Source organism: Leucoraja erinacea, chromosome 2, assembly GCF_028641065.1.
Source record: "Leucoraja erinacea ecotype New England chromosome 2, Leri_hhj_1, whole genome shotgun sequence".
Lineage (NCBI taxonomy): Eukaryota > Metazoa > Chordata > Chondrichthyes > Rajiformes > Rajidae > Leucoraja > Leucoraja erinaceus.
The window spans coordinates 39140331-39166298 of NC_073378.1; the positions used below are offsets into that span (position 1 = coordinate 39140331).

Below are 25968 nucleotides of genomic sequence, written 5' to 3' on the forward strand. Positions count from 1 at the left end.
CAGGTATTAATTGCCTTTTATTCAGCAATTTGGCCCTTAGGTATCACTGAAATACATAGTTATTCTTAGAAGAAAACAATGAATGCTCATTTTCTGTTTAACACCAGAAATTGTTATTTAAGCAGAAGTGGCAATGCTCAATACAGTGAAGCAGAAAGAGTATTTAATTCAATTTAAAAGCGGTTTGCATAAATGTGTGCAGTCTTCATGCAGGCAATGGGATCAGGCCCATGCCACCCTTTTTACCCATTTACATACAGTAAAAGGCTTTTTTTCTGAGCTGCATGACTCCAGAACTCATGCATCTTTGGCTACATGTTATGCAATTACATACTGTTTAATAGACTATGACTGCTACCACTATTATTTTGACAAATTATTAGGTATAACTCTTTTACAGTGCAGCTCCTCAAATAAATCTACAAAGCTTTATATCTTAAACTTTTTCTTCACAATGATAAAAGAAAAGCAAAATAATTGCCGATCCTGGAAATCTGAAATGAAAACAGACAATGTCAGCATGTCAGGCAGCATCTATGGAGCAACAGAGAAATGAAAACAGCATTTTCATTTTCATTTTATGCTTGGAATACTATCCCTTAAAAGTCAGGATTTTTATTCTTTAGCTGGAAGCTTCATCTTCAGAAAAGACATCTTCTTTGATGGCATTCACTTCATGCTCTTCAGTAGTTTCAGCGATAACCTGGAAATGGGGAAAACAAGAGCACATTATAATTCCTTTAATATCAAGTTGTAATTATTCATTTAAACTTGTTCCTTTTATAAAATTAATTGATGCAAACTAACCTCTCCATCTTTTAACTCGATTGTTTTCACAGACAATTTCCTGACAGATGAAAAAACCTCCGGTACACCTTTTTCTGTAAGGCAAGGAAGTTACTGAAGCAGTATCGTGACGTAAATGTAATCAGGTCAGATCAAATTTGTTTATTGCTCTATACACCAGTGTGCAATAAAATTCCACAGGTGCGTGACTTTAGTTTAGTTTAGATTAGTTTAGAGATACAGCCCAAAAACTTTAGCCCACCAAATCTGCGCCGACCAGCGATCCCTGCACACTAATGCTATCCTGCACACTCGGGACAATTTTCAATTTTACAGAAGCCAATTAGCCTACAGACCTGTACATCTTTGGAGTGTGGGAGGTTAACTCATGCAGGTTACGGAGAGAAGGTAAAACTCAGTACAGACAGCCCTTGTTGCCAGGATTGAACCTAGGTCTCTGGCGCTGTAAGGCGGCAACTCTACTGCTGAACCACCGTGCCGTCCTGCCGACTTGTTGAGATTCATCATCTGCAGTTCCTTGTGCTTTAATTTCACTTCCCCACTAAAATCTCCAAACTAGAGGAACAGCCCCTCATATCCCAGTTGAGTAGCTTACTCACTAATGGTATCAACAGAGCATTCATAAATTTTAACATCCCCCTCTCTTTTACCGCCCCACTCCCACCCCCCCCCCCCCCCCCCTCCTATCTGTGCCTCCCCACACCTTCCTCTCACTATCCTGCCCCCCTTTTCCCACCGCCTCTCCATCCCCTGTATCCTCTACACCTATATCCCTCCCTCTGGCTGCACATTTCATTACATTTTCACTCCTTGTCTCTCCTTATCTGATACCCTTTTATCTCCTCTGCAGTTTTAGTATATTTCACTCACAGATGTAGATGGGACATGCTAGCCGGTGCAGTCAATTTTGGCCGAAGGGCCTTTTCCACGCTATGACTCTAAATCTGGGCATCAAATGATCGTCGCCGATGTGAGAAAAAAAATTGATACACAGAGAGTGGTGAATCTCTGGAACTCTCTGCCACAGAAGGTAGTTGAGGCCAGTTCATTGGCTATATTTAAGAGGGAGTTAGATGTGGCCGTTGTGGCTAAGGGGATCAGGTGGTATGGAGAGAAGGCAGGTACAGGATACTGAGTTGGATGATCAGCCATGATCATATTGAATGGCGGTGCAGGTTCGAAGGGCCGAATGGCGTACTCCTGCACCTATTTTCTATGTTTTTATGTCGCCCATATTTTAGGTGCACATCATGATTTAATGTGTAAATCACGTAAATAATTATTTCTGGGGGAACAATTTTTCAAGTTCTGATGTAAGAGCATTGACCTGAAATATTAACACTCTCTCCCCATAGACATTACCTGAAGTGCTGAGCATTTCCACCATTTTTCAGTTTTAATTTTGCATTCATAATAATGCATCTGCCAGGGCAGTACACAATATCCTGTTTAGGCACACCAACAGATGGCCATATCAACATTTTTACTATTTCTTGCATAACTGTCTGAAAACAGTGAACACTCACCTTTCAGGAGCAGAGAAGGAGAAGGTATAGAAATCCTGTCAAAAATAAAACATTTGGTTAGCATGCCAGTTATTTAATTCCTATCAAAGGTCTTTCCTAGCAGGGCTAGCAGTAGTGAAGGTAGCCATGCATTCCTGGCCTTAATGATTCAATTCCCCCAGAACAACCAGTCACAGGTTTTGTGCTCACTGCCATTTAAAATAGATGAGGGAATGAAATCGATTTCCAGTGATAATACAAAATAGATGCAGTAAATCAATTAATCAACCTGATATTGCCCATTTTGCAATTTTCTCTGACATCTAGATTCATTCTCTAGTCTAAACATTGGATTGATCGATAGCCAAATATTTGGCATAAATCATGCAAAGGATCATTTCCGGGTAAAGTAGTGCCTTTGCCAAAATTTGAGTGGGCTGAAAGCTGTATGATATTTATTGGCATATCAAATCCTTTTGCAGGATTGGGTGTGTGCAGTATATGATATTATTCAATAATGTCCACTTCCATGTCCACATGGAACAGACTCTGACCACAGTCATTGGGCAGCAGTGGCTCAGCTGATAGATCTGCAAGTTCAGAAGCGGGTTCGATCTTGACCTCGGGAGCTGTCTGCGTGGTACCCGGATGCGGCACCACAGACAAGAAGCCGAAGCAAAGAAGTCGAAGCCAAAAAAACCGAATGGAAATGAGACCGAAACGTCAATAAACCGAAAGAGTCCGAAGACGAAACGCCTACTAACCGAAAGAATGGGACGCCTAAATGCAAACTTACCGAAAGGGCGGGACACCTAAAAACCAACAAACCGAAAAGCTGCGTCGCCTAAAAGCAATCTTACTGAATGGCCGCTCTGTCAAATTGGCACCTGCCCGAAAGGCGGCGTCGCCTATAGGCCAAAGGACCGACTGCCGCTCAACAGAAAAGTCCAATAACGGACATGACGTTGCTGGGGAGCGGGACTTGTCAGCAATTGGTCTAGACCCCCGTGTCCATCATATCACTGTGAAGGCATGAACATTGTCCCAAACCTCCGCTCCACCCGACCCACAGCCCGCGGAGGGTGGCCGTGGGAGAGTGGGGGCTGTACACCTTCGGCCGCTTTCAACTTGGTGCTTGGGTTCAGATTGCCCAGTCACCTATGGCTTGTGTGGGAAAATGAACCCCACGCTCCCATCTCCTCCTTCTCTCTCCCCTCTTCTCCCCTCCGCCTCTCTCTCTCCCTTCTCTCTCCTCCTCTCTCCTCCTCTCTCCTCCCCTCTTCTCTCTCCTCCTCTCTCTCCCCTCTTCTCTCTCTCCTCCATTCTTCTCTCTCTCTCCTCCTCTCAATCCCCTCTTCTCTCTCCTCCTCTCTCTCCACTGTTCTCTCTCTCCTCCTCTCTCTCCCCTCTTCTCTCCCCCTTCACTCTCTCCACCGGCAGACACGTTCCACAGTCACTGACCGCGATGCACCGCCATCGGACCCCAACACCCACACCAAGGTGATTCCCACGCACAAAACAGGCAGCATCTCTGGAGAGAAGGAATGGGTAACGTTTCGGGTCGAGACCTTTCAGACGCACTATGAAGAATGAGTGGAGACAGAGGAGAGAGCGAAGGGGGAGAGAAGGGGAGAGAGAGAAAGGGGAGAGAGAGAAGGGAGGGAGATAGAAGGGAGAGAGAGGGGGGGGGAGAGTAGAGGAAGAGAGAGGAGGAGAGAGAGAAGAGTTGAGAGAGAGGAGGAGAGAGAGAAGAGGGGAGAGAGAGGTGAGAGAGAAGAGGGAAGAGAGGGAAGGAGAGAGAAGGGAGAGAGAGAAGGGAGATAGGGCGGGGGAGAGAGAGAAGAGGGGAGAGAGAAGGAGGAGATGGGAGCGTGGGGTTCATTTTCCCAAACAAGCCATAGGTGACTGGCCAATCTGAACCCAAGCACCAAGTTGAAAGCGGCCGAAGGTGTACAACCCCCACTCTCCCACGGCCACCCTCCGCGGGCTGTGGGTCGGGCGTAGCGGAGGTTTGGGACAATGTTCATGCCTTCACAGTGATATGATGGACACGGGGGTCTGGACCAATCGCAGCCAAGTCCCGCCCCCGGCAACGTCATGTCCGTTATTGGACTTTTCTGTTGAGCGGCAGTCGGTCCTTTGGCTTGTAGGCGACTCCGCCTTTCGGGTAGGTGGCGTTTCGACAGAGCGGCCATTCAGTAAGTTTGCTTTTAGGCGATGCAGGCTTTTGGTTCATTGGCTTTTAGGCGTCCCGCCCTTTTGGTTAGTTTGCATTTAGGCGTCCCATCCTTTCGGTTAGTAGGCGTTTTGTCTTCGGACTCTTTCGGTTTATTGGAGTTTTGGCCTCATTTCCATTTGTTTCTTTGGCTTCGACTTCTTTGCTTCGGCCTCTCGTCCGTCGGCGGCACGTCCGCACACGGTCTGCGTGGAGTTTGCATGTTCTCCAGTGACTGCATGGGATTCCTCCAGGTACTCTATTTTCCCCCCACATCCCAAAGATGTTTGTTGGTCAATTGGTCTCTGTAAATTACCCCGGTCCAGGGAGTAGAAAAGAGGGATAATATTGAACTAGTGTGAATGGGTGATTAATGGTCAGCATGGACTCAGTGGGTCGATGGACCTGTTTCCATGCTGTATCTCTATACTAAACTATGACCATAAACTAAACTACTATTGTACAGTGGCAGTATGTAGGAGCATATAATAATAATAATAATAATAATATTTATTTATATAGCACTTTTCAACAAAACCAGTATTTGAACCAAAGTGCTTTACAAAGATTGATTAAATTAATTGAACAGATCAATGAAATAAATCCATACAAATCAAAAAAAGAGAAAAAAGAGAATAAGAAAAAAGACACAGAAACAGTACACTATAGAAATCAACATGAAACGTCCCCCCACAGCAGAATTCACTGTGAGGGAAGGCACCAAAAATAACCAGTTCTCCCCCTCATAGTCCACCCGAGGTCGGGGCCTATATCTGGCCTCCTCAGCCAGCCCGGTTGGGGTATGAGTTGTTATCCTGAAGAACAAAACCTCCCTCCTGGCATGTATGCTGTGCACCAGAATTTCAACATCTTTTTGTCTGAATGTGGGAACTACCTTCTCCCTTGGAGCCCCTCTCTGTTTCATAGCAACCATCATGTGTGTTTCTGCTGACTGGCTTTCATAGGCAGTTGCTTTAATGTGAATAGGGCATAGCAAAGTTTGGCAGTAAAATAAGTTAAAATGAGTGCAGACAAAACAGGATCTGCACCAGTTTGGTTTTAATACATGTTTGTCAATGTAAGCCTGGCTTTCAAATCTAATCTTGATCAATAGTTCTATTATTTGTTGTGAACCAAATTAGGTATTAGAGCAAACACAATAATGATTTAGTGCACAAAAAAAAGATGAACTCTAATATCTTAGCAACAATATTTTTATCCCCCATTTAGATGCTTTTAGATATGAAATGAAACACATTATCCTTCAATCAGGAGAAGAACTAGTAAAATCCATTAGAGTTTCTAAGATTCCACTGTTGAAAGGCTAGGATTTATCGCTAGCTTTGATAATGTGGGTATGCTGTTCAATAAATTGTTAATTTTTACATAATCCAGAGAACATTCTCTAATCTAGTAGTCATTATTAAAATGTCTCAAAATCAATAATTTGAATGTTAAGTTGATGTAACAGTTCTATTATACCAAACAATAGTTAAAAATATGAATCAAATATCAAGGTTAAAAATCTCACCTATTTTCCTCAGACTCCAGTAAATTCCTGTATGTTGCTATTTCGGCATCTAAAACGGTTTTAACTTTGAGCAAATCCTGATATTCATACAGGCGACGGCTCATCTGTTCACTCAAATTATTTATTTCCTCTTCACGCTGCACAATTATGTCCTGGAATTTATCTGCCTCCTTGGCAAACTGTACTTCCATTTCTTCCTTCTGACGCTCAAGAAGACCTTTCTGTTTTAAGGATAAGCAATTATTTTCTTCTGTTTTCTCTGCGACCATCATCATAATCTATCCTTTCTCAGACACAAAATTCTGACTATGTTAACCTTCTTCTGTCTCAAAATTCACACCACGCAGAAGTCCATTGCCATTAAAATAAAGTTATAAACATTATTTATAGTGACTTATACTGGAACACAGTCCCCATTAGCTCGATGTGAATTGTGACCCAAAACAACCCAGGCATTTCAACCCACGCCTATCATGAATACTCAGGTTCAACATCCACGTTGCTGAGTTGCAGTGTGCCACTGCCTAGCCAATGGTTTCATGGAGAACAATGAGATGGCTGAAGTGCTCATGAGAGGACAATCTGGAATTTTTGCAGTCAAGTGCAGAATGCATCTAACCTCTTGCTGCATCCTAGGCTCACAGCAGAGTCCAAGGTGTTCTGTGGTCCAGTTCTCCTCTGGTCCAGTCCCTTTCCACCTGTCTAACTGTATCTTTGGATATATTTTACCATTTCAATAATTTACAATTTTTCTGGTACTAACCAGTTCATCTTTACCATGGATCTGCAATAGTTCTGTACCTCCATTCCACATCAGGGAGGACTGAGGGCCCTTCTGCTTCTCCCATGGCGGCATTGTCATATGCTGAGAGAATGGAGTAGCTGGGTTTGAGCACTTTGGAATTTAGGATCAGTGGGGATCTTATTGAAACATATAAGATTATTAAAGGTTTGAATATGCTAGAGGCAGGAAACATGTTCCCGAGGTTGGGGGAGTCCAGAACCAGGGGCCACAGTTTAAGAATAAGGGTTAAGCCATTTAGAACGGAGACGAGGAAACACTTTTTCACACAGAGAGTTGTGAGTCTGTGGAATTCCCTGCCTAAGGATGGAGGCCGGTTCTCTGGATGCTTTCAAGAGAGAGCTAGATAGGGCTCTTAAAGATAGCAGAATCAGGGGATATGGGAAGAATGCAAGAACTGGGCTCTAATTGTGGATGATCAGCCATGATCACATTGAATGGCGGTGCTGGCTCGAAGGACCGAATGGCCTACTCCTGCACCTATTGTCTATCGTCTATTGTTTATTATCTAAACACTACAGATGAAGCACCAATTCAATTGCACTTAATTATAGTTTAGTTTAGGGGTACAGCATGGAAACAGGCTCTTCGGCCATCAAGTCCATGTTCATCAGCGATCACCTGTTCTCATTAGTTCTCTGTTCTACCACTTTCACATCCTCGCTCTGCACACTAGGGGTAATTTACAAAGGCCAATTAACCTACAAACCCGCATATCTTTGGAATGTGTGGGGAAACCCGAGCACCCGGAGGAAACACACCAGCTCACAGGGAGCATGAGCAAACGCCTCACATACAGTATAGCACCCAAGGCCAGGATCGAAACCAGATCTGACATATTGAGGTAGCGGCTCTACCAGTTTCTACTCTGTTGTATTTGTTGTCCATAATAAGGTCTCCTCTATATTGGAGAAACAAGATATGGGTGAGAGAGACACAAGGTGCTGGGATCCTGAGTGAAAATAAACTTGCAGGAGAAACTTAACGAGTCAGGCAGGATCTTTGGAGGGAAATAGACAGATGATGTTTCAGGTCAGGAGTCTTGAATTCACCTGCCACTTTAATTCACTTTTCCATTCCCACCGTCTTATTTGCATGTGGCCTCCAATGTTTCAACGGAGGCACAATGAGTTCACAATTGAACCCAGCTTTCTGGAGCTTTAAGGCAACAGTGCTATTTATTAGCTGCTCCATTATCCCATCCATATTCTTAGTACAGGTATGTGCTAAAAAATATCTCTTATATTCTCTATTCACAAAAAGCTACTGTTTTGAGAAAAACAGTTAATGACATGCAGTACATAGCTGCAGGTGTTATTCATTGTTATGTAACTTACAGCTCCTTTAAGAGCTTCAGCTTCACATTTTAGTCCTTGGGCCTCTCTACGGTAATTATTTGCTTCTTGTTTTGCCAGGCGAAGAGAATCATTGGCGCGGGTAACATTTTGAGATAGATCGGAAATCTGTTTAAAAACAAAATCTATGTAAGTGCAATTTATCAGTATTCTCATTTTCTCAATGCTGTGTTCTTCCTGTATTTTCCATAACCTTCTGTGTCATGAAAACCGCAATTTTATGTCGCGAATATCAATTAGGTTCACAGTTATCAATGTTATGACAAAGTCAATTGAACAGCAATTTATTGGATTCTATAGTTTATTAGATTGAAGAATCTTCACTGAATCAAGTGGAACACAAGCCAAAGGGTTTAACTAGAAAGTCTAAATCATAATGAAATCATGAACAAAATGTAAAATATCGAGATGAAAAAAGAAAGGGAATTGAGAGAGGAAAAACCCCCTAAAATTTCATAAAATATATTTCATCAAACACAAAATGATCCAGAAACTGCAGTCAGAATTAGTCAAGTCCCCCTCTATTTGCAGCATGACAGCATCTCACTGAGCACATGAAAAAAATGTTTACTGTGTTCAGCTGCGTGTACATTTTCAGCAATGTCTCAAATCCAAATTATTCTTTAACAGCCGGTGTGACACAGTAAATGCTAGAGGTCTCTCATTCCTTCAGAATTTAATTACTGCTGGAGGGTATAAGACAATTAATAATAATATTATTTTTCTTTTAAAGTGGTCTCTTTTATCTTTCCGTTCCTTGCTTCATTCCACTTCATTCCCTTTGCCTTTACTTGTTTTTTGGTGTTGGTTATGATACAAAATGAGCGGTCATGTACTTTGATGGAACTAAAGAAAGATTGAAAGGTGTGCAGAAACACCTGGATGTTTTTATTCATGAATTACTGAAATTTAATGTGTAGTGACAGCTAACAACAACAAAGCCATGCAGTATATTACTCCAGTTTTTTTTTAGGCATTAGACAAAATGGAATATTATTGTTTTTGTTGAGTTTTTCCTCACTTTAAATATATATAATTCACTTTTCATCCAGAAATGTTTATGGTGTGTTTTTTTTAGCAATCTAAATACTTTTTTTAAACAGCAATTGACAGTTTATAATATTATCTGTGTGCTGTTTCTTTGGATCCGTTTCTCCCTTTGAGCATTTCGTCATTCAAATTACTTTGGTAAAAATAAGTTTGATTCAGTGAATACTTTAAAATCTTCCCCCAGACTGGCACCCATCTCTGGACAGCTCCACTCCAGAAATATTTCCTCATGCCCAGTATTCCAAATATGGCAATTTCACCAAGGTTGAAAGCATAAATAATAAGGGAAAAATTAATTGAAAACTTACCTTAGACTTGTACCATTCCTCGGTCTCAGAAATATTCTTAGCAGCAAGTTTATCAAATTGAGAACGAGCTTCATGGAGTGCCATGGAAAGATCAGGACCAGCTGAATCCTTCTCTATTTTGATATGTTGCTGTTCATTAACTTGCATCTCAATGAGTTCCTGAAAAAATACAATATCAAATCATCACTTCGTGTAGTCTAAGGCATAATTGGGCCTGAATTCTGTGGAAAATACCAGCAGTTCCAAAACTACTTCCCAGCATATCCAGGCAAAAGTGCCACCAATTGTGAAATTTCTGCATGAAAACAGGATTTGCTGGCTGCTCTTCAATATTGAACAGTACAGCATAGGAACAGGCCCTTTGGTCCACAATGTCTATGTTGAAAATTATGTCAAGTTAAACTAATCTCCTTTGCCGACATGTGGTCCATGTTCCTCCATTCTGTGCATATCCGTGTGCCTGCCTAAAAACCTCTTAAATTAGACTGCATTCACAGTGCCCCTGGTTCTAAACATCCACCATTCTGTGTAAAATAACTTGTCCCCACGCCTCCTTTTAACCTTCTCTGCCTAACCTTAAAGATATGATTTTTAGTCTTTGACATTTAAAAAGACTCTGATTGTCTACCCTATCTATGCCTCTCTTAAATTTATATAGTCTATCAGGATTCCCCTCAAGATCCAAAAATCCAGCAAAACTAATTCAAGTTTGTCTGACCTAACCTTATAGCTAATCTATATATATGAGTAAAAGTCTCATCTTGTATGTATGTATGTATATATGTATGTATGTATGTATGTATGTATGTATGTATGTATGTATGTATGTATGTATGTTCCCAAATTACAACCAAAACGGTACACAATGGCGCAACAATTTTAGGGGCGCCTTACTCACCATTAGCCTGCGGAGTGTAGTATCATGTTTTGTTCCATTTAACAAAGTAATTTGCTTCATAAACTTTAATTAACTTTATACTGTGAACGGGATGAGTTTCAACTGACATCAAAACGGGGACCCAATGGGTCCACAGGTCATTGTCAGTCGCTCCAGCGAAGTTGTGGGAGAGTTGCCGTGCCCGGTATCCGCACGTGCGTAATTGGGGTGGGATGACGGGCCCGGCGACGGCATGCCTGCACAGTCGCTCCCACTTGCCGGGCCCGTCAGCCGCGCCTGCGCGCAGTTGGGGGAGGGTTCCCGGGCCCAGCGCCATTTTCAGATTGCCATTTTGATCTACTTGACTGACGTCAAAAAGGGGGTACTTGACAAGCGTTACAACGGGGACCCAACATGGTCCATGGGACGTCCAGTACCCTCTAATTGGCAGCATTCCTGTAAAATTTCTTTTGCACCCTCTGTAAAGACCATCCACCCTTCATGTAATGGGGTGAGCAGAACAGCACACAATACTCCAAGTGCCACTTTCACAATGCTCTCCAATAATAGACTCCTCATGGGGTACAATGGAACACCATATGCTGCAGTTCCCCATCATATCCACTGCGGAATCTGCCATAGAGTACCTGTTCATGAAGAGTGTCCATTCATGTCATAGAAACATAGAAAATAGGTGCAGGAGTAGGTCATTCGGCCCTTCGAGCCTGCACCGCCATTCAATATGTTCATGGCTGATCATCCAACTCAGTATCCTGTACCTGCCTTCTCTCCATACCCCCTGATCCCTTTAGCCACAAGAGTCACATCTAACTCCCTCTCAAATATAGCCAATGAACTGGCCTCAACTACCTTCTGTGGCAGAGCATTCCAGAGATTCACCACTCTCTGTGTGAAAAATGTTTTCCTCATCTCGGTCCTAAAAGATTTCCCCCTTATCCTTAAACTGTGACCCCTTGTTCTGGACTTCCCCAACATCGGGAACAATCTTCCTGCATCTAGCCTGTCCAACCCCTTAAGAATTTTGTAAGTTTCTATAAGATCCCCCCTCAATCTTCTAAATTCTAGTGAATACAAACCGAGTCTATCCAGTCTTTCTTCATATGAAAGTCCTGACATCCCAGGAATCAGTCTGGTGAACCTTCTCTGTACTGCCTCTATGGCAAGAATGTCTTTCCTCAGATTAGGAGACCAAAACTGTACGCAATACACCAGGTGTGGCTCACCAAGACCCTGTACAACTGCAGTAGAACCTCCCTGCTCCTATACTCAAATCCTTTTGCTATGAATGTTAACATACCATTCACCTTCTTCACTGCCTGCTGCACCTGCATGCCTACTTTTAATGACTGGTGTACCATGACACCCAGGTCTCGTTGCATCTCGTCCTTTCCTAATCAACCACCATTCAGATAATAGTCTACTTTCCTGTTTTTGCCACCAAAGTGGATAACCTCATATTTATCCACATTATACTGCATCTGCCATGCATTTGCCCACTCACCCAGTCTATCCAAGTCACCTTGCAGCCGCATAGCATCCTCCACACAGCTAACACTGCCCCCCAGCTTCGTGTCATCCGCAAACTTGGAGATGTTGCATTCAATTCCCTCATCCAAATCATTAATAGATATCATAAATAGCTGGGGTCCCAGCACTGAGCCTTGCGGTACCCCACTAGTCACTGCCTGCCATTGTGAGAAGGACCCGTTTACTCCTACTCTTTGCTTCCTGTTTGCCAGCCAGTTCTCTATCCACATCAATACTGAACCCCCAATGCCATATGCTTTAAGTTTGTATACTAATCTCTTATGTGGGACCTTGTCGAAAGCCTTCTGAAAGTTCAGATATAACACATCCACTGGTTCTACCTTATCCACTCTAGTAGTTACATCCTCAAAAAATTCTATAAGATTCGTCAGACTTGATTTACCTTCCATAAATTCATGCTGACTTTGTCCAATGATTTTACCACTTTCCAAATATGCTGCTATCCCATCTTTAATAACTGATTCTAGCAGTTTCCCCACTACCGACGTTAGACTACCTAGTCTGTAATTCCCCATTTTCTCTCTCGCACCCTTTTTAAAAAGTGGGGTTACATTAGCTACCCTCCAATCCTCAGGAACTACTCCAGAATCCAAAGAGTTTGGAAAAATTATCACTAATGCATCCACTATTTCTGGGGCTACTTCCTTAAGTACTCTGGGATGCAGCCTATCTGGCCCAGGGGATTTATCGGCCTTTAATCCATTCAATTTACCTAACACCACCTCCCGGCTAACCTGGATTTCACTCAGTTCTTCCATCTCATTTGACCCCCGGTCCCCTGCTATTTCCGGAAGATTATTTATGTCTTCCTTAGTGAAGACAGAACCAAAGTAGTTATTCAATTGGTCTGCCATGTCCTTGTTCCCCATGATCAATTCACCTGTTTCTGACTGCAAGGGACCTACATTTGTTTTAACTAATCGTTTTCTCTTCACATATCTATAAAAGCTTTTGCAGTCAGTTTTTATGTTCCCTGCCAGTTTTCTTTCATAATCTATTTTCCCTTTCCTAATTAAGCCCTTTGTCCTCCTTTGCTGGACTCTGAATTTCTCCCAGTCCTCTGGTAGGCTGCTTTTTCTGGCTAATTTGTACGCTTCATCTTTTGTTTTGATAGTGTCCCTGATTTCCCGTGTTATCCACGGATGCACTACCTTCCCTGATTTATTTTTTTGCCAAACTGGAATGAACAATTGTTGTAGTGCATCCATGCAGTCATTAAATGCCTTCCATTGCATATCCACCGTCAACCCATTAAGAATCAATTGCCAGTCTATCTTGGCCAATTCACGTCTCATACCCTCAAATTTACCTTTCTTTAAGTTCAGGACCCTTGTTTCTGACTTAACAATGTCACTCTCCATCCTAATGGAGAACTCAACCATATTATGGTCACTCTTGCCCAAGGGGCCACGCACAACAAGACTGCTAACTAACCCTTCCTCATTACTCAATACCCAATCTAGAATAGCCTGCTCTCTCGTTGGTTCCTCTACATGTTGGTTTAGATACCTATCCCGTATACATTCCAAGAAATCCTCTTCTTCAGCACCCTTCATCGGAGTGGCGGCGCGGCTCTGGCTGCAGCGGCTTACCGGCGGTCCCATTGTAACTGTTTTTTATGTTGTTTATTTGTTTGGTAGTTTAGTTTTTTTGGTTTTAGCTTGTGTTTTGGGGGGGGGGGGGGTTGAAACAGGGTTTGCAGTCTCTCCCTGCGGGGGAATGCAACCTTTTTGTCGTATTCCCCTTCTCTGCCTCCGTCTGCGCTGAGGCCTAAATGGAGCTGACGACCTCGAGGCTCCGGAGGCAGAGCACTGTCAGGACTCGCTCTGAGCTCACTCCCGTGAGGGTGGTCCGACTCAGGGCTGGAAGAGGCTGGGACGCTCCCGTGAGGACGGCCAGCCCGAGGGTGGAATGAGGCTCCCGTCGGAGCGGCCGAGCTCGGGAAGGTGCGGCGCTGGCAGCCCGAGGGAGGTTCGGCGCCCATGTCGGGGCGGCCCGGTCCGGGGGGAGAAGCGATGCCCAAGTCGGGGCGGCCCGGTCCGGGGGAGGTTCGTCGCCCACGTCGGGGCGGCCCAGCCCGAGGCTGAAGACGGCTCAGTACTCACGTGAGGGTGGCTGGGACGGTGTTCTGGCGGCGGTGGCCTGAGTCCGGGGTTCGGCCGCGGGCCAGCAGCTGTTTCTGCAGGACTGGTGGGTGGCAGCTTCAACCACCCCGGGCCGCGGTGTTTGAGCCGCGGGACTGTTCTTAACATCGCCCGGGGGGGGGGTATCGCCCCAGCGCAGAGAGAGAAGAGGAGGGAAGAGACTGCGACCTAAGACTTTTGCCTCCATCACAGTGAGGAGATGCTGGGTGGACTCACTGTGGTGGATGTTAATGTGTGTTTATTGTTGTTTTATTGTATTGTATTATATGTATGACTGCTGCAATTTCGTTCAGACTAAGTCTGAATGACAATAAAAGGCTATCTATCTATCTATACCTTGCCAATTTGATTCACCCAATCTATATGTAGATTGAAGTCACCCATTATAACTGTTTTACCTTTGTTGCACGCATTTCTAATTTTCTGTTTGATGCCATCCCAACTCCACTACTACTGTTAGGTGGCCTGTACACAACTCCCACTAGCGTTTTCTGCCCCTTAGTGTTTCGCAGCCCTACCCATATCGATTCCACATCCTCCAAGCCAATGTCCTTCCTTTCTATTGTGTTAATCTGCTCTCTAACCAGCAACCCCACCTCCTTTCCCTTTCTGTCTATCCCTCCTGAATATTGAATATCCCTGGATGTCCAGCTCCTAGCCTTGGTCACCCTGGAGCCATGTCTCCGTGATCCCAACTATATCATAGTCATTAATAGCTATCTGCACATTCAACTCATCCACCTTATTACGCATGCTCCTTGCATTGAGACACAAAGCCTTCAGGTTTATTTTTACAACCCTCTTACCCCTTATACAATTATGTTGAAAAGTGGCCCTTTTTGATTTTTGCCCTGGATTTGTCTGCCTGTCACTTTTACTTTTCACCTTGCTACCTATTGCTTCTACCCTCATTTTACACCCCCTCTCTACGCTCACACATTGAAGAAACCCTTTCCCTTTGACTTGTACAATCTCATTCAAGACCTGTGGAATTATTTGTCACAGAAGGCTGTAGAGGCCAAGTCAATGGATATTTTTTACGGAGAGATAGATAGTCTTGATTAGTACGAGTGTCAGGGATTATGGGGAGAAAACAGGAGAATGGTGTTAGGAGGGAGAGATAGATCAGCCATGATTGAATGGCAGAGTAGACTTGATGGGCCGAACGGCCTAATTCTGCTCCTATCACTTATGACCCGAAGGCGCATTTGAACTTTGTAATAGCAATGTATTTCCTGATGCAGAGTGTGGACCCAAAACATTAACAATTCTGTTCCCGCTATAGATGCTGCTCGACCCACTAAGATCCTCCAACAGTTCATTTTGCACTACAAATAAATAAACTGATGGAATTTAAATGACAATGTGTCCTTACTTCTTCATGAAGTTTCTTTAAGAAGATTATTTCATCTTGCAGTGCATTAATTTTATGTTGCAGATCTGCACAGGTCTGTGTAGCTTCATCCACATCCTGTTGGGCATATAAAAAATATTTTAACAGAGTCATTACAGAAAGTGAGCAACATGTTCTCCAAGTCCGACTGCAACTTCGCTGAATAGGGAAGTCTCCTTAACACGAACAAGTAGACAACTAACCCATTCATACTAGGTGTACGATTGAACCAGGAAAATGAAAAATAGGATGAAAACCACAGTAAAATGTGGAAATTAATTATGCTTGGATAAATAGCAGTCATCCATGCGACCCATCCTGACCACTGCCTCCTCCACACCCACACATATAATTTGTTTAAAAATGATGTTTCAGTTCTGTGCATGAAATGAAATATGAAACAAGAAGGAAGTATGGCTGTGTGGTAAGGGTGTGCAACCATGCAATACCACTGGAATGTTTCTCAAAAAAAACAGAAATCTTGGTGTATTGTATGGTTTCACATCTTTAGGGTGAATTTCTCATTCGGAAACAGTAACTGTGTATTTGTGTGATCACAAATTGAGTGATACTGAATCAAAATCCCCTTTAGTGCCTTCCTCCATTTTTTTCCCATGACTTCAAGGTCAGAAATTGTAGGCAAGGGCAGCTGATTGGTTGGCTCAAACTCTAAATCTTGATTTTAACTCAAGTTTGGTTTTGAGATGGGGATCAGACTCAGCTGGCTCTACGACAATGTGGCATTTCAATCTGGTTGGAATGCTGGATTGCTGCTTGGAAGAAGATAAGATGGTCTTCCACAGTCCATGCTGAGCAACAGGGGCCATTCATAGTGGCAAATGGAAATATGGAGTTTCTGTTCTTATCCTGATTTAGAAATATATTTCTGATAATTCAGCATTCCGCTGTCTGAATCCTGGAGCTCCATACCCACCATCACTGTGGCAGTTCCTTCACCAGTAGGACTCCAGTGATTAAACAAAGCTCACCATCATCTTTTAGACTTTAGACTTTAGAGGTACAGAATGGAAACTGGCCCTTCGGTCCACCGAGTCCGTGCTGACCAGTGATTGATAATATTGACCAAATAAGTATGCCCCAAAATGGAGGATCTCTGCCTTTGCAAGCCTGCACTAATTGCACTAATATAAGGGGTTATTAATTTGTTGAGTGTTGAGTTTACAGGCCTGTTATGCCGCTGCATTAAGAATTTCATTGTCCCGTTGTCAGTACATATCTTTTTGCGTTTGAGGCAGCAGAAGTCTACAGCAGGGTGATGCCATCCGTTTCGATATCCGTAGGTGCCCGCCCTAAAAAGGGCGCATGCTCTGGGTTGGCTCCAAGCTGCGGCACTGCTGCTGTCTCTGTTTGTTGTTGTTCACCTGACTAGGGTCAGTTGACAGGGCTCACTATGGGGAGGTCGACAACATGAGCCCCGTCCGGACATATGACAATTAAACACTCTTGACCCTCCTGACATCTCCCAGATCTCAAAACAGCTTCAGTTTAGTTTATTGTCACGTGTATCGAGGTACAGCTTTTATTGCATGCTAACGAGTCAGCAGAAAGACAATACATGATTACAATTGATCCACTTACAGTGTATACTGTAGACACATGATAGGGGAATAACATTTAGTGCAAGGTAAAGCATGCAAAGTCCGATGAAGGATAGACCAAAGGTCATCCAGAGGTAGAAAGTAGTTCAGCACTGCTCTCTGGTGATGGTTAACATGAATATATGTTAAAAAGTTTTCATGCATTGAGGTGAAATGTATGGTTCTCTGAGAATGCCACGTATTTTTGACAGTAGCAAGAATCACGCAATTCAGAAAGTCTGCAAAGCTGATTGTGTGGCAGCAACTGGTCTGGTTATTGCTAATAAGTCATTAGCACAACTCAGTGGTTTGCTTGCTGATTGAATTTGGCAGTTAAGTGTCAATCACATGGTTGTGAGTCTGGAGTAACAGCTTAAGCATGCAGGTTTATCTTCCCCAAAGCATATTAATGAACAGGGTGGAATTCTATAACAAATCAATAGCTTTATAAATATCATTAATACATTATTTAATTCCAGATTATTAAATTAATCATATTAATCCCTCAAAGGACAAATAAGTAAGTAAGTAAGTTTATTGGCCAAGTATTCACATACAAGGAATTTGCCTTGGTGCTCCGCCCACAAGTAACAACATTACATACAGTGACAGTTACGAATGACTCAGAAAACACTAAACATTAATGACAAAACACCATTGATCAAGCATGTGAAGCAACAAAATACCAGATCAAAGTGAGGCTACAGACTTTTGGCTGTTGAGTAGAGCAACTACTCATGGATAAAAGCTGTTTTTATGTCTGGCTGTGGCAGCTTTGACAGTCTGGAGTCGCCTTCCAGAGGGAAGTAATTCCCTCTGGAAGATGGAAAATACTCTCTGGCCTCACCTTCTTTCATACCTGCTTCCACCTGCAGCCATTCATCATATGTCATTTCTAGCACATGAAACATGATGCCCCTACTAAGCATATGTTTACTCTCTTCTTCAGGCACAGAAGAGTCCATTCCCTCCATGACATCCTGGCCCCCTCCTCAACACCCTACCCATCTCTGTTTCACGATCAGTGGATATTGGCAGGCCTGATGACTATTTCTAGGGTTTTCTGCTTTATTCATTTTTTCCCCCCAGAGATGAGTATTTTTTTAAATCTATGTGCAATATAAATGTAGCTGTTGGCTGGAGTAAATTATTTTACCGCTCTTTGTGCAATCAGCTGCTCATTCTAATGAAGATAGTAATGTACTGAATGATGCCTTAAATATTGTAATCATAAGTATTCCAAACAAATTGGCCTGGTGATAGAAGGAAGAAGGAAGGAGGAGGAAGTTTGCTTTTCAGTGGAAGTCAGTGACTAGGGTTGTACTGCAGGGAACTGTATAGTTGTGATATACGTAAATCACTTGGAAGCGAGTGTAGGAGGAATGAATTGTAAATTTATGTATGATACAGAAATTGGTCATGTTATCAAAAGATAAGACAGTTGTTGAAGGCTAAAGCAGGATGGAGATCAGACAGGAAGTTTGACATAGTTTGATCAGATTGAATTTAATGGCACAAGTGTGAGGTGATGAATTTTGGTCAAATATAGGCAGGCAATACACAGAAAATTGTTGGGTAATAAAAAAATTACCCTAGCACAGAGACCTGGTCATTTCAAGGCTATAGTTCCTTGAAAATGGCTACACAGATGGGCAGGGTAGTGAAGAAGGCAGAAGGCATGCTTGCCTACATAGGATAAGGGGTCCAGGACAAGGGGTCACAGCTTAAGGATAAGGGGGAATCCTTTAAAACCGAGATGAGGAGAACTTTTTTCACACAGAGAGTGGTGAATCTCTGGAACTCTCTGCCACAGAGGGTAGTTGAGGCCAGTTCATTGGCTATATTTAAGAGGGAGTTCGATGTGGCCCTTGTGGCCAAGGGGATCAGAGGGTATGGAGAGAAGGCAGGTACAGGATACTGAGTTGGATGATCAGCCATGATCATATTGAATGGCGGTGCAGGCTCGAAGGGCCGAATGGCCTACTCCTGCACCTAATTTCTATGTTTCTATGTTTCTATAGGGAATAGAATATAAAAGCTGGAACATTATGTAACAACTTTGGAAGCCATTGCCTAGATTTCACTACATTGTGTGCATTTCTGGCCTAAGAAGGATGTGGCGGTGTTGGAGAGAGTGAAGAGGAGATCATCGAAATGTTGCCTGGAATGTGATGCTTTAATTATGGGGAGGGGTGAGATTAGCTGGGTTAGTTTTCCCAGAGCCAAGGCGGCTGAGGGGTGACCTGATGGAGTTTAGAGGGAAGAGTTTAGATATATACTGTGAAAAAAGGTCCTTCGGTCCACTGAATCCACGCCAAAAATCGATCACCCGTGCACCTGCTTGTCCCTACACACAAGAGGCAATTTAAAGAAGCCAATTGACCTACAAACCTGCATATCTTTGGAATGTGGAAGGAAACCAGAGCACCAAGAGGAAACCTGTGCGGATACAGGAAGAAGGTACAAATTCCGTACAGACAGCACCCATAGTCGATCGAATATGGGTCTCTGGTGCTGTAAGGCTGCAGCTCTACTGCTGCGCAACTGTGCCACAGATATATAAAATTATAAGAGGCATAGATAGGGAAGATAATCAGAATCTTTTCACCATCTTAGGAGTATTTAAAATGAAAGGGTATAGGTTTAAGGTGAAATGATGTTCAAAGGAGATTGTGGTGGGGAATTATTTTTACACAGAGGGTGGTTGATATGCGAAACACGCTACGTGTAGAGGAAGTATTGGAATCAGATACAATCATTACTTTTAAGACACTTATGTAGGCAATGCACAGAAAGATAGAGATCTAATGTGGGTAAGTGGAATTTGTGCAAATGGGCAAAAAGGGGTTAGCATGGACATAATAGTCCGAAGGGCATGTTTCTGGACTGTATAACTCTACATCTGTGTAAAAAGTACACAAAACCCTACTACTTCAAGAGTTCCTTTACCCATGGTATTTCCCCAAAACACATTTCAAGCTGCACTCAAGCTAAAGGAGAACAAACCTAAAGCTAATGCACAGAACAGTGTTAACACTAACACCAATTTATAACACCAGTGTTTCTTTAATGGCTTCTCCTCAGTCTGCCCTTGTGCATTTGTCAATAAACTTGACCTGATCTGACGACATATTCAGGAACATATTTATTTTTCTGCAGAGTCAATCCACCCAGATATCCAATGTTAAAAGCTGGGCTTCCTTTGGTATTAATCGTTCAGATTTTGCTGGAGGGATTCATCTTCAGGCTTCTCCTATTGGTTATATAATTTTCAACATACAGTAGAGTTTCAAAAATCACAAGTATCTCTGACAAAGTGCAGAGTTGAAACTGGTAATAGTGCTCAGCATTTTCTCCCAAATTTGAATTCTCTCCAATGGCTGGCTCACTTGCTCTCCTGACAGAATCAGAATCAGCATCAGAATAAATGTATTGACCAAGTATGTATACATACAAGGAATTTGACGGTACTTTGCTCGCACATGGTAAATACATGATATACAGCAGACAATTAAAAATAAAACATTGTAATTTAAACATGTGAAAATAAAGTACCAGAGTAAAAAGAGGCTACAGACTTTTGGCTGTTGAGTAGAGCTACTGCTCGAGGAAAAAAAGCTGTTTTTGTATCTGACTGTGGCGGCTTTGATAGTCCGGAGTTGCCTCCAAGAGGGAAGTACTTCAAAGAGTTCGTAGCCAGGGTGAGAAGGGTCAGAGATGATCTTACCCGCTCACTTCCTGGCCCTTGCAGTGTAGTGTTTGACAATGGGGGGGAAGGTTGCAGCCAACAACATTCTCGACTAACAGACAAACAGTAGTTACCCATATATGTGCTTTGAATCATTGTTGGTACAACTTTTGTTGGAACATTCAGAAAGGTTTAAGTTTGTTTGTTTGCTACTTTAATGTAGAAAGTAACTTTCATTATGACTCTAATAAATTAGTGCATAGTAGCTACAGGGTTGCGGAGTCTCAGAATAATACCTGCCTTACCAGGCATTCTTACCTCTCTAAAATCTGACAGGTTATTTTCAGCTTCCTCACGTTGTTGTATTTCATTCCTCAGCCTGGATAGAATAATGCAGAAGATGAGTTGATGAGCTTATCATTCAGACATCTGCAACCTAATTTAAATAGCTTGTGAAGGTCCAGACTGGAGTGGGGTAACACAGATCCTTTGAGAGTGCAATAGTATGTATCCATGTGGTTTTTGCATGTTCTTCCTGTGACTGTGTAGATTTCCGCTAGATGGTCTGGTCTCATCCCATGTCCCAGAGATATGCGGGCTGGTATGTTATTTGGCTGGTGTAAATTACTCCTAGTATGTGGGTGTGTGGTATAATCTTGTCGGAATATGATGAGAATTTTAAAAAATGGGATCAATATAGGATTATTGTAAATAGTTAGTGGATGCAGTGAATTGAAGGAGATAGTTTCTTACTGTATATTTTCATGACACTATGACTTCACCTTGTTAGTTGGATTTATGGCCACATGGGTGTAGCAGCATTTTGCACATTTGCAAGAAATGCCGGCTGGTGATATAATAAAGGTAATAGGTCCTTCATAAATTATTGGGTCAAATATATTAATGAATTATAATAGAGAACAGAATACTAAATAGAGGAATGAAGGAGGCAATTGATACAAACTGTTGTGCTCTGATAGGACCTGAGATAGCCCTTCCCCAGTATGGACTGTTAATGGCCATTGAAATTGGGACTTTAGTTACAGATCTATATAATGAGGAAACGTGATAGGATTAAATAAAAAGAAAAAAGTAGACAGAAAAGGAATGCAGAAATGATGGAAATTTAGAAATGTAGTAAGAAATTAAAACTTTATAATTTTACATTTAAAAAATATCCACCAGTAATTTACAACCCAAATGAAGAAATGAAGCAGGCCACTTATAATTATTGCATAAGTACAGGAGGTTGATAGGCAATCATTACACACATTTAAACAGTTTGCTGTGGGTTCATCTACATAGAGTTTATTGATCATTTAATGTGTAGATAAAGCAGCTGCATCAAAATTATGAAAAGATTGTTATGAAGATGCAGTTTTTATAAATATTTTTGAAGAGTGGACAAACTGGATATGTATGGTCAAACTAGAGGAGTGACCATACTGGAACTAATATTGGGAAAGAAGCCTGAGCAGGTGATTGACTTTTCAGTGGGAAAGCATTTTTGGGAACAGTGATCACTACTCCTTAAGTTTAAAAATAGTTTCAAAATGTGGATAAGTCTAGACCTTGGGGAAAGTATCAAACTGGGGAGGACAAATTTCAACTTTAATAGGCAGGAGCTAGGGAGAGTAAATTGTGAGCAGTTGTTATTGGGTAAGTGCACGTTTCACATGTGGAAGTAATTTAAAGACTAGCTGATCAGAGTCCAGTTCTGGCATGCAAAGGGAAGGGATAAGGATGTCAAGGTAAAGGAACCATACATAATGAGAAAGGGTGCAAACTTGGTCAAAAAGGAAAATTAAGCATATGTAGGCTTGAGGAAGACAAACGCAGACTGGACATTTGAGGAATATTAAGAAAACAAGGAAGAACTTAAGCAGGGACTTGGAAGGGCCAAATGGGCCATAAAATGGCAATGTCAAGTCGGATTAAAGTAAATCCCAAGGCATTTTATATATTGTATGCATAACGAACAAGAGGGTAACCAGGTAGATGATAGGACCGCTCAAGGATAAAGGAGGTAATTTATGCTTGGACTGAAAGGATGTATGCAAGGAAATAAATTAGCATTTTGCATTGATATTTAAAAGGAGAGTGAAATTGAGGAGAGTGAGATCAATGTGGGGTACACTAACATTCTAAGGTATTAATTCTCTCCAAAATCTCAACCTCCCCCAAAGACTCTATGATTCACCTGGGGCTAATTTACAGTGACCAATTAATCTCTCAATTTGCACGCCTTTGGAATGTGAGTGGAAGCTGAGGCACTCAGAGGAAACCTATATGGTCAGAGGGAGGACATACAAATTCCCTGCAGCAGTTCAGGAGTGAACCCTGGTCTGCGGTGCTACGAGATAGAGGCTCTACTAGCTGTGCCATTGTTTCTCCACTAAGAAGAATATAGCAAATTATAGCAGACATTTTTAATGTAACTATTTAGTCTGGTTATCTTTCATTCTTCGTCTGTTTGGGAGCTGACTATAAAAAGAGACCTGGATCTATTTTCAAACACAGTAAATCACAAACCATGTCAATTAAGTTAGCACCAAATGCCAAGAACAGCTATGAGGACGCAAATCTATGCTTACCAACTGAATGTTTTCAAACACTTTGTGTAATTTGGAATCTTATTCAGCAATTAATTAAGAAAAGTAGTACACTACTAATTTTGCAAGATTTAAAATCGGCTCGATCTTCTCATATAAAAGTTGCCGTTTTAATTTAACTAGTCAGAGGAGTAGAAAAAAATAATATTCATCTCCTGCTAACCACACACCAAACCAACAAAAACTTAAGAAAAAAAGAATCATACTTATTCTTGAGTTTCTGAATATCATCCAATAAGTTGTCTCTTGCAACTTCAATCCTCGTTTTCTCCTTGGTAAGCTGCTCAACTTCTTGTCGCAGTTTCTTAATCTCCTGGTCATAGATGTTCCCAGCCTTGGAATTGCCTTTGCCCTTCAGTTCTTGTATTTCAGTTTCAAGAATTTTGTTTTGTTGCTCCATGGACCTCACCTTATCAATGTAGATGACAAAGCGGTTATTCAGCTCGATGAGTTTGTCTTTCTCACTTGTGCGGTTGGTTTTGAATTCATCACTAACAGCATCCAGTAGGGAAAAGTCCAATGTATCATTATTGCTGGAACCATTCATGCTCATCCGACTTGATGCAGACAATGGACTGGAGTATGTCTTTGCTTCTGTAAAGGATTGATGAACTGGTGAAGAGTATAAGTTGCTAGAAGATGTTGGCGATCTTGTCTGTATAACCAAGCGACGGAATGATGACTTGGGACTTGCGTAGCGAGACATATTTCAGTTTTCGTTTTGCTGCTTTTGAAAAGAGACTATTTCACAGGAGGGACTCCTGTTAAGCAGCGCTCAAATGTTTCTCGATAATGTTACACGGTTCTAAATGCTTTAAGATATTGAGGTGGCAACTGATGCGATTAAAATTGTGACTACCCAACCACAGGCTTCTTAGCAGCCATCAATCATCGCTCACTTAAACAATGAAAGTTGTGGGTTGAACATGTTGAAATCTTTGCTAGCACGTATAATGTTCCTTTTTTTTAGAGTGTTGATACACGCAACTGCTTGCACATAACACAACTGCCACTTCTGCTATTTCCTATCTACTTGTGCAAGTTTTCAAAAGTCAGTTATTCTTATTCAAATCCATAAACAGAAATTAATATTGATCTTTATTTACAATTGCTATTCCCAGCTTTTAATGTCCTACTTTGAAATTTTGCAGAAAACCCAGGTAGTGTGGATCACAAATGGGCATGAATTTTTTTGTGTGATTTTTCTTGGGTAAAAGCAGCTGTATTTGCAAACTTCCTCTATTGGTGTAATGCAAAGGGAAGTGCTCCACACAGATCACTGACACACTTTTAGGTACTATCTGAATTAAAGCTCAGGTCGATACTGCTATGAAAAGATTTCCAGCTAGTTGTTGGTCCACACCATTACAGTAGAATTTAAACAGTTTTGTCAGAATGTGAAAATTGTCCGAAATGTGAATGTCAGAAAGCTCTAACAATTGCCAAATTCACACATCAACATTAACCATATAACCATATAACAATTACAGCACGGAAACAGGCCATCTAGACCGTTCTAGTCCGTGCCGAACACGTATTCTCCCCTAGTCCCATACACCTGCGTTCAGACCATAACCCTCCATACCTTTTCGGTCCATATAACTATCCAATTTATTTTTAAATGATAAAAACGAACCTGCCTCCACCACCTTCACTGGAAGCTCATTCCACACAGCCACCACTCTCTGAGTAAAGAAGTTCCCCCTCATGTTACCCCTAAACTTCTGTCCCTTAATTCTCAAGTCATGTCCCCTTGTTTGAACCTTCCCTACTCTCAGTGGGAAATGCTTATCCACGTCAATTCTGTCTATCCCTCTCATCATTTTAAAGACCTCTATCAAGTCCCCCCTTAACCTTCTGCGCTCCAAAGAATAAAGCCCTAACTTGTTCAACCTTTCTCTATAACTTAGTTGCTGAAGTTCGCGACACGGTGCCGGGTCTCCGTTGTCGTTGGGGCTGCAAAGAGGAGCGGCCTCCAACAGGAGAAGACCGGGGACTCTGGTGCCGACGACTCACCTCACCGTCGCGGAGCTGGCCGAGTCCAGAGCGGGTGGAGCGGTGGTGGAGCGCTGCTGCTGCTGCGGCCCGACCTCCGGAGATTCGGAGGCTGCAACTGCGGGTCTGGCGGACGGCGGTACCGGGAGCCCGCGGGTCCCTGGAGGGAGACCGCTTTTCAGGGCTCTCGCAACGGCGACTTCGCCCGCCCGAGTTGCGGGGTCGAAGAGCTCCTGGAGCGGGGCCTGACATCACCGCCCCGCACGGCTTGGAATGGCCGCGGGACTCTGCGAGCGCACGCCGGGGGCTCTAACACCAAGACCCGGTGAGCGACCTCGCACCACCCGGCGTGGCTTTAATGGCCGCGGGACAATCGCCATCGCCAGCCGGGGGCTTTGACTTTGACTCTGACATCGGGGGGGGGGGGGGGGGGGAGAGTGCAGTGGAGAGATAAGTTTTTTTGGCCTTCCATCACAGCGATGTGATGGATGTTTATGTAAATTATGTTGTGTCTTGGGT

At 42.6% G+C, this 25968-nt stretch overlaps 1 protein-coding gene across 1 annotated transcript; it reads right to left on the reverse strand.

Moving 5' to 3' along the window:
• LOC129709041 (vimentin-like) lies at nucleotides 1-25071 on the reverse strand. Its single transcript, XM_055655148.1, has 9 exons — nucleotides 23661-25071; nucleotides 21161-21221; nucleotides 15539-15634; nucleotides 9574-9732; nucleotides 8198-8323; nucleotides 6059-6279; nucleotides 2334-2368; nucleotides 808-881; nucleotides 1-703 (listed from the first exon to the last, which is right to left on the reverse strand). The coding sequence occupies exons 1-9, from the start codon at nucleotides 24158-24160 to the stop codon at nucleotides 623-625; spliced, it is 1353 nt and encodes a 450-aa protein (XP_055511123.1). The 5' UTR covers nucleotides 24161-25071; the 3' UTR covers nucleotides 1-622.
• Between the last annotated feature and the right edge of the window lie 897 nt (nucleotides 25072-25968).

Coding starts and splice junctions, on each gene's coding strand:
- LOC129709041 (XM_055655148.1), bottom strand. CDS start 24,160: ATGTCTCGCTACGCAAGTCCCAAGTCATCATTCCGTCGCTTGGTTATA. Junction 21,222..23,660: donor ATTCAGAAACTCAAGAATAA/GTATGATTCTTT, acceptor TATTCTATCCAG/GCTGAGGAATGAAATACAAC. Junction 8,324..9,573: donor AGGAATGGTACAAGTCTAAG/GTAAGTTTTCAA, acceptor GTTTTTAAACAG/ATTTCCGATCTATCTCAAAA.